Genomic DNA, 9,098 nt, shown 5'->3' on the forward strand with positions numbered 1-9,098 from the left:
ATGCGAAAATGAAGAACGGTTCAAAGTTTGAGTCTGAAAGTCTTTGTGATCTCAAAAGATCGTTTGTAATCTTATTCTTATGGGATCAACTAATAATGTCTGCTATTACATATTTATATTTTTCGAACAAATTGGTTTAATAAAATATCTATTGACTACATTAATATTTTTTATATATAGCCTTCAACGCTTTTTGCACGTAAATAGAAGTAAATATTGGCTCACAGGTTATCTAACATTACATGGTATTATGTGGTCAGATTGTAATACGGAAAGACAACTTTTATTAGTAGATAACCTAAACATATCATTAGTCTAATCAGAAAATGAGAAAATTGATTGAAAGACTAATATATCATCTATTAAGTTTAATTGGGGTGATGCTTTGTCTTGAGCATTGAAGTGGATGATTCCCAAAAGATAGAAAAATAAATGTTACTGACTTGATTGACAACACATCGAACAAGACCCAAGTAGAATAGATTCTAGATCTGTTTATGGATTTCTTCACTTGTGACATTCATAGTATGACATAACTTAATCTTGAGTAGATGATGGACTATGTATGCGTGATTCGTATACTCTGATGTAAGTAAAAACATGAGTTTAAATATATAAGGAACCGAAAGTTGGTACGTTAGGTATACAACTTCTGCAATATATAACATCATTTCACAATAGTGGAATTCATAGGCCAACTAAAAAGTAAATGATATCTTCTCATTGGTATTAAATGATAGATGAAAAGTAAACATGGCCACGAGTCATTTGTCTTTGTGAAAATGACTTGATTGCTATTTGATAGAAATTGACTTTTCATGAAGGAAGGTGTAATGATTGTCATGAGTTAAAATAGGATTATATTGGGAGAATGGATTTATCCCAAAGAGATTAAGGATATCCTATGAGGGTAACTCACTCATGATAAGGTCATTTGACAAGCACTTATTTAGTAGCTTTCATAATGGTATATAATTAGGGAGAGCTTAATCACGATACTATAGTGGAATGACTTCGTGACTAAATAAGTTTATAATTAATGGGCAAAAAGCTAGAATTTAAATATAAATTATTTAAGCCCTAATTATATATGTTCAATCGATCCCTTCGCTAACTCGTTGAAACAAGAATTGAATTACATGTAGAACCAGATGGATAGAAATGAGTGGAAATGATGAAGAGAAATGAGTTACATTCACAAATGAATGTGTTTTCTCACTAAGTACAGAAATTACTTAAGAATTAATTTAAGGTTTTTGAATTATTATTTAATTAACTATAATTAAATAATTAAAATCAAAAATAGAATTAAATTAATTAGTCATTATAAATTAGTTAAATAAGGAAATTAAATATATATTTTCTTATAGATTCTTTACTATGAGGTTATTATGAAAATTCAATTAATTAAATTAATTGAATAAATAATTTTTATTTTAGAAAATAAAAAATAAGTTTTGGGTTGGATTAAATTATAAAGTGTTGGGTCAAAAATTCAGGAAACACATATAATTAGCCTAATAAAGGAGAAGTCCAAATCCCCACATATTACATGAGATGGGCGACAACCCAAGTGTTATTATCTAAGGTGTTTACTATTAAATAAATACTATTTATATTATTCTTATTCAACTAGAATTCTCCTGTCTCTCTCTATAAATAGACACATCTGGTAGAGAAAAATAAATGTAATTCTACTGAAAAATAGGGAGAAATTCTATTTTTCAAGAATAAAAAAACTTTTTCAGTTTATAAAGAGAGAAATTATTTTCCCATTGAAAGTGATAATTTAATTTCTTGTTTTGTGTTGGATTCGTATTTGCTCAAGCGCACACTCGGTGCAATTTAGGGTATGAGGATAATAGGGAATGTCATTTGGTTAAAAGTTGGGAACGATTCAAATATAAAGCATATGTACTTTTCGGTAAAAGTTTATTGCTATAAATATCATAAACCGACTTAATTTAGAAAAATTTTAAACTTCTGTTGTTACAATAAATTATTTTCTTAACCAGATTTTTCCAATAGAGGCGTGCTCAAAATTTGTATATACAAATTTCGAGTCAAAAATGGACTTGAAAAATTTGGAGACAATTTATTTATAAACTTTGAAAAGAAGCTTTGATTACAAAGAGAACTATTTTAATTATTTTCTTCAGTTGAGCTTTGATCCAAGGTTGTCTAAACTTGATCTTGGAAGGATGCAGTTTGCTTCAAGTGCCATTGTGATGTGCTCTTGAAACGGATTTGAACCTATTTTTTCAGTTGAATTGGATCGAAATGTGACTTTATTTATAAACAACTTTTGACTTCCTCTAATTGGTTGAACTGGATCAGAAGGTGATTTTTCTTTAAAATTGATACGACATTCTTTTGAATTTTTTTCAAGTTCTTCAGTTTCTTTAAAGAACTTTTAGACTTTTGAACTTGTGAGTGTGTAAAATGGATTGGACTGACCCCTTTTATATTACCAATTCTTTAAGTAAAAGAGAGCTTTTTTTGGAATGTAAACTCTCATTTGAAGTATTCCACAAAAATTAAACTCTTTAATTTAATATTTATCTCTTACCAATTTAATTAATTATAGATAAAATAATTATTTAATATTGTCACTTAATTATTTTAATTTAATTAGTAGTAATATATATATTTATTATTTATAAATTAATTAAAGAAAAATAATTATGATATAATATATGATGTCATCATTTTATTTGTAATAATTTCAATTTAAAGAATGATATTTTAAAATTGATGCATGGTGTTTTGTGATTAATTCAAAAATTTCGTCTACAATACCATCACGAAAACATTGATGAAAAGAAATGAGTGCTTGAGATTATGAAAAGTTAAATTAAAACCTAACACAAAGTAAGAATACTTTTATGATATAAATTTTTTCTTATTTTCCATTTCCAAGAAAATCATCAATTATCTAAAGAATATTTTTACTAATAACTATAATAAAGAAGTTACATGGTTAAAAAAAATCAAAATTTATGGAAAAACTAAATTAAAAATAAATTTAGATGAACGATACATTTATCTATTATTAATATAAAAATAACATAACGGTAAAATTAAATATCACAACATAAAACAAAAAAATAAACTAAAAACCCAATCACCCATTTAAATCTCTTTTAATTCATCAACTTTCAAATGTACAACAGCAAAACAGTAGTATTACACGTGGCAAAGATCAAAAGGGAAAGTTCCTAAGACACAGTGAAAGCATCAAAACCATTGGGCCCACATCCATCATTATTATCTTCCCAAATATACCCTCGTTGCCCGTGGGCAACCAATCCCCTTCAAATTTCAATCACTATCACCCATCCACTGACCAAACCACATTCTCTTCGCTGCCCGCACATCCCGGGCATCTTCAGACACTTTCTTTCCCAAACAGCTTCAACTGTTTTGCCCCTTTCAGACGTATTTAACACTACTGTAGACCAGTGAAAATCGTCAACAATGACAATAAATAAATAAAATAAAGTCAATTCCTTTAAGCTTTTTTACTATATATTGAAACCAAACGCACGTTTTCACACCAGTTCTACCAGTCCTTCGTGTTCTTTTTTTCCTAAAATATTTGCGGCAACATGTTAAGACAGTAGTACTACCACTAAGAGCAACTGTTGTGTTTTTAACTGAAGTTGTGTTGTTGTCTCCGTTTTACTCAGTGGTGGTTTTGGATCTGGAAATCTAGGGCACGGAATGTGGAACCTGACGCGATTTGCATCGTCGAGGTTGAGCCGCACACGACGGTTGTTCTCGTCGGTGATTCCTGGTCCTTGTATTGTTCACAAGCGTGGAACAGATATTCTTCATGATCCTTGGTTTAATAAGGTTGGCTTATTTTTCTTACTATGATATTTGGCTGACTTGTTTACACTTTGAAGCAGTGATTTTTCTGCTTACTGAGAATGAATTTTATTTTGACTCGGAAATTTATTTTTTTAGATCGTGCTTTTGAAACGTAAGCTCCGAATTTCAGTCGATACGAAAACGTTTGACTTTTTTTCCCCTTAAGTGCAGGATACTGGCTTTCCCTTAACAGAAAGAGATCGACTTGGGCTCCGTGGTCTCCTTCCGCCACGTGTGATATCATTCGAACAGCAATATGATCGTTTCAGTAAGTTTGTTTTCCAAATTAGGTATAATATACGTATAGCTTGCTAAAATCGTATGGTTGTTTATTTGCCTTTTAGGAGATTTTTACCAAGTTGTTGATCTTGGTCTCAAACAATAGCCTCGATTTTGACTTTGTTTTCTAATTGGTAGTGGAATCATATCACTCCTTGGAAAAAAATACTAAGGGCCAACCTGATGGTGTTGTTGCATTAGCCAAATGGAGGATCTTAAATAGATTGCATGACAGGAATGAAACACTATACTACAGAGTAAGTTGGTTGATTGTTTCAATTTATGGCATTTACACAAATTTTTTTACTTCTCATATCATTTAAAGTTTTTCTGCTTTGCTTTTTGCTTCAGGTCCTTATGGACAACATCAAAGATTTTGCACCTATAATTTATACGCCGACTGTGGGGCTAGTATGTCAAAACTACTCTGGATTGTTTAGACGCCCACGAGGTATGTATTTCAGTGCGAAGGACAAAGGAGAGATGATGTCTATGATATATAATTGGCCAGCTCAACATGTAAGTTTTGGATCTTAAGAGTGTCAAAGATTGTATGTCATATGCCTTTTGTTCATTTATGTTATGTTGAATTCCGGTCTCGCAGGTTGATATGATAGTCCTGACTGATGGCAGTCGAATTCTTGGCCTTGGTGACCTTGGAGTTCAGGGTATTGGAATACCAATTGGAAAACTTGATATGTATGTTGCTGCTGCTGGTATCAACCCACAACGTGTAAGAACTATTATCTCTCTTTTCTTTCTTCCTCCTTCCAGCCTGTTTATTTTCAGGCAGGTAAATGTCTGTTGTTTATAACTCTACCTGTACATTCTTGCGTTTAACCTCAATTGTTCAATCAATTTTCTTTCTCTGACAGGTGCTCCCTGTTATGCTTGATGTTGGTACTAACAATCAGAAGCTACTTGAAGACCGGCTTTGTAAGTATATGATGTGCTTTAATTACTTGTTCTTAAGAAGCTGTTACCTTTGCAGAGTGGACTGTATGATATGCTTGCATATGATTTTATTTCCTGACAGGTTGGGCTGATGTTGACATTTTTCTTTGGCTTGACAGATTTAGGATTAAGACAACCTAGGTTAGAAGGGGAAGAATATCTAGAAATTGTTGATGAGTTCATGGAAGCAGTTTTCACTCGTTGGCCTAAGGCTATTGTGCAGGTTTATTTCTTTCAGAGGGGAGACCTTTGTATTATTACTTGTTCATACCGAGTTTATTTATTTGACGGTTATACCATTTAGTTTGAAGATTTTCAAATGAAGTGGGCCTTTGAAACCTTGGACCGCTATCGGAAAAAGTTTTGCATGTTTAATGATGACATACAGGTGAACACTTGGTGCAGCTACTTGCTACTTTTATGAACTATTGTCTAGTATAATACAGATTGCTATGGAATCACTTTGAATGCCATCATTATTAAAAAGTTTTGCCTACTCAATGTCTTGCAGGGAACTGCTGGAGTTGCGCTTGCTGGATTGTTAGGAACTGTAAGAGCACAAGGCCGAACATTGGCTGACTTTCCAGACCAGAAAATAGTTGTGGTGGGAGCTGGGAGGTACTGACTTAGCTTATAGATAACAGCTTGGCCTTCAGCCTTTCACCATAAGATTTTGTGCCCATTCTTGGCTTTACTTCTCATATCCACCTTTCTATCTGTCTTCCAGTGCAGGGCTTGGTGTCCTTAGCATGGCTGTGCAAGCTGTTGCAAGAATGACAGGAAAAAATGAAACTGCTGCACAAAACTTTTTCCTACTTGATAAAGATGTATGTTTATACTTATGTTTATACTTCCACTATGGTACTCTTCATTCCATTTGTGCCAGGTAGTTCATACTTTGATATGTAATATATCCTTTCTATGTGTGATAAATATGAGGTTTATATGCACAGAACACGCAAAAAAGTTTTACTTGAAAATGGTTTAAGGGCTTTTATATGATTTACATCATTCATAGTTTCTTTTTTTTGTCTCTCTAAAATATTGTTATTTCTTATGAGAAAATGATTATGGTTTGATACTGGGAACCTAGATACTCTCATTCTAGTTATATGTCAGATTGACCATCTAGTAATTTTTAATTTCATTCTCCACATGGTGGGTAATGCTTCAAATATTGTTGTTGCCGGTTTAGGGTCTCATCACTAAAGAGAGGAAGAATCTTGATCCAGCGGCTGCTCCATTTGCTAAGGATCCAGGACAGATAGTGGGACTTAGAGAGGGGGCTTCTCTACTTGAAGTGGTAAGTCCAATGGCAGGGCTTGAGGGGCTGCCATAAAAGTGCCAGGCTGGTGTATATGAAATTGTGCTAAGAACAAAAGAAGCTAGTGCAGAATTTGCATATGTAAGAACTAATTGCTGTAAAATTAATTTTATCCAGGTTAAAAAGGTCAAACCTGATGTGCTTCTTGGTTTGTCTGGAGTTGGCGGTGTGTTCAGTGAAGAGGTGGAAGTTCATACTTTTCAAATTATTTCTATGGCATATATAGTCACTAACCTTTGTTTTGTTGTTCAGAGTAGTTTATGCATATTTTTATGTTCTGATTACTGCTTGCGTTGTGCATTGTTTCGAGTTCCTCACTATTGTCTTGGCAAAAAAAACAGGTGCTCAAGGCTTTGCGTGAATCTGGTTCAACTAGACCTGCTATTTTTGCAATGTCAAATCCCACCATGAATGGTTTGTTTTTTCACCCGTCATGCATATTTGGATTTTTTTTCCCCTTAAAACTAGATGTTTTATTTTAATATTCTGTTTGCATTCCCATTGGACAGCTGAATGCACTGCAGCAGATGCTTTTAAGCATGCTGGAGAAAACATAGTGTTCGCCAGTGGAAGCCCTTTCGAAAATGTCAATCTTGGTATTTTCCATACCAGTTGAAGTTCATCTTGTTTGAAAGATTTTGCATCATAAATTTACAAGAATTTAGTGCTTCTTTCCTGCATGTGAATCCGGTTTTTAGGTTTTGGTTATTACATCTTTGATAAGCATTTGCTTGCTGACAGGTAATGGAAAAGTGGGCTATGTAAATCAAGCAAATAACATGTACCTGTTCCCAGGGTATGTGTTGTTTTTGCAGTTCGTTATTATTCTTTTCTTAACATACTTAGAACTTGCTCAGATTTAACTAATGTTGCTTTTTAATCCAGGATTGGTTTGGGAAGTTTGGTCTCAGGTGCTCGCTTTATAACTGATGGAATGTTGCAAGCTGCTGCTGAATGGTATGAATATGAGTATTATCATATAGTTCCTATTATTCTTGTTTTCTCTCTCTTCCAATAATTCATAAAGCCTGAATTCACAGTGTAGAATGTTTGGAAAACTACGCTCTTATTATTTCTAGTATACTATAATGTATTCATTGAGTATATATATAAATACAAAGCGTTTGAATGGACCAAGACTACAAGAAAAGCACCTGATAAGAACAAGTCTACTTGCTATCCGCTTGGTCACAGATCGAAAACCTTTCTCTATAAGCAGGAGAAAATCTGTTTACACTGGGACCTTTCTCAGACCCTACTTATAACGGGAGGCTATAATTTCTTAGTGATGCAAAACTAGGACCCTAAAAGGAGTGAAATGTTGGTGTAGGCCTTTGTATCCCTATGTTATTGTGTGCATTATTGAAGTTTTGGTTGCATAAACTCTATTAGACACTGATTACAGTAACCTTTTTGCGCTTCACATGAGTATGAACACAATGGGTCCTATAATTCTTGTGTCGCTTGTGATGCTATCTTTGCAGCCTTGCATCTTATATGACTGATGAAGAAATTCAGAAGGGCATCTTGTATCCATCTATCGACAGGTAATATTGTCTACATTCACCTGTGACTTTTCCTTGTTGTCTAAAGTGGTATCGTAAACGTTAGTTCAATAGACACCCAATCATAAACAATTTATGATTTAGCAGGGCATTTTATCAATACATCATTTGCCTGTCACAATAGATGTAGATTTTTTAGCTTACTTGTCGCGTTAGTGTTGCTCCGATTGTATTGCATGTATGAATGAAGCACTCATGACCATTGGAGATCATTGGGAGGATCTATGGTTTTAAGAATACTCCATCACCTTTTCTTTTCCCCTTTAATTTCTAATGCTCTTCTTCTTCTTCTTATTCATCATGAAGAAGTTAATTATGCTTTGTGCACAATGCAGTATTCGGCATATTACAGCCGAGGTGGGAGCATCTGTTCTGCGAGCTGCTGTTGCGGAAGAAGTGGCGGAAGGGCATGGAGATGTGGGTCCTAAAGAATTGGCTCATATGTCGAAAGTAAGATACCAAACTTATTTCACCTTTCTTTTTCTAATCCCCTCAGAAAAGCATTTTCACGGTAAATATTCACATTTTAGTAACCCTAAGGTAAAAGAATTACAACTTAAATCTCTATCATCTAAATTTTATAACTTAAATGGGTGCAGGAGGAGACGGTGGAATACGTATTTCGAAATATGTGGTACCCCATTTACAGTCCACTTGTTCAGGAAAAGTAGGCTTCCATTTTATTTTATTTTATTATTTCTTTCACAATTTGGGAATGGAGGCCATTTCTATGTGGACCGAGGAGGTACGGCCCCCCAAACTAGAGCTGCGAAGCAAGCGTGTTAACTTCCTTCTTTTGTTTACTATTAACTTTATCTTCTTTTTTCTCAGATAAATAAAACTGAATTATTAATCATTAAGAGTTCAAGATTTATGTTGATCTCCAATTCAACCCTTTGTTTAAATCTGGAATTGCAGCAGATATATTATCCATCGTTTTTCGTCCTTTTGTAACCCCTAACCCAAGCATTTTGCAACAAATATGGGTCAAGAATGACTTTTTCTCCAAGCCGCCTTCGTCAAATTTTGTAAAGTGAAATGCTTCTGATGACACAGACTGGATGAGCAGATTAGGCTCAATATTTTGATTTCCATTTTCATAT

General features: G+C 33.7%; 1 protein-coding gene across 1 annotated transcript; it reads left to right on the forward strand.

Moving 5' to 3' along the window:
• The first annotated feature begins 3,476 nt into the window (after positions 1-3,476).
• Positions 3,477-8,851, forward strand: LOC105797262 (NAD-dependent malic enzyme 2, mitochondrial). The gene is made up of 19 exons (XM_012627223.2): positions 3,477-3,855; positions 4,045-4,141; positions 4,291-4,409; positions 4,504-4,671; positions 4,757-4,885; positions 5,028-5,088; positions 5,226-5,329; positions 5,411-5,494; positions 5,618-5,724; positions 5,834-5,933; positions 6,302-6,409; positions 6,548-6,613; positions 6,772-6,844; positions 6,940-7,026; positions 7,172-7,226; positions 7,316-7,387; positions 7,915-7,977; positions 8,331-8,445; positions 8,595-8,851. Exons 1-19 carry the CDS (start codon positions 3,724-3,726, stop codon positions 8,664-8,666), a joined length of 1,812 nt encoding a protein of 603 aa, XP_012482677.1. The 5' UTR covers positions 3,477-3,723; the 3' UTR covers positions 8,667-8,851.
• Positions 8,852-9,098: the final 247 nt, after the last annotated feature.

Source organism: Gossypium raimondii, chromosome 7 (genome assembly GCF_025698545.1).
Source record: "Gossypium raimondii isolate GPD5lz chromosome 7, ASM2569854v1, whole genome shotgun sequence".
Lineage (NCBI taxonomy): Eukaryota > Viridiplantae > Streptophyta > Magnoliopsida > Malvales > Malvaceae > Gossypium > Gossypium raimondii.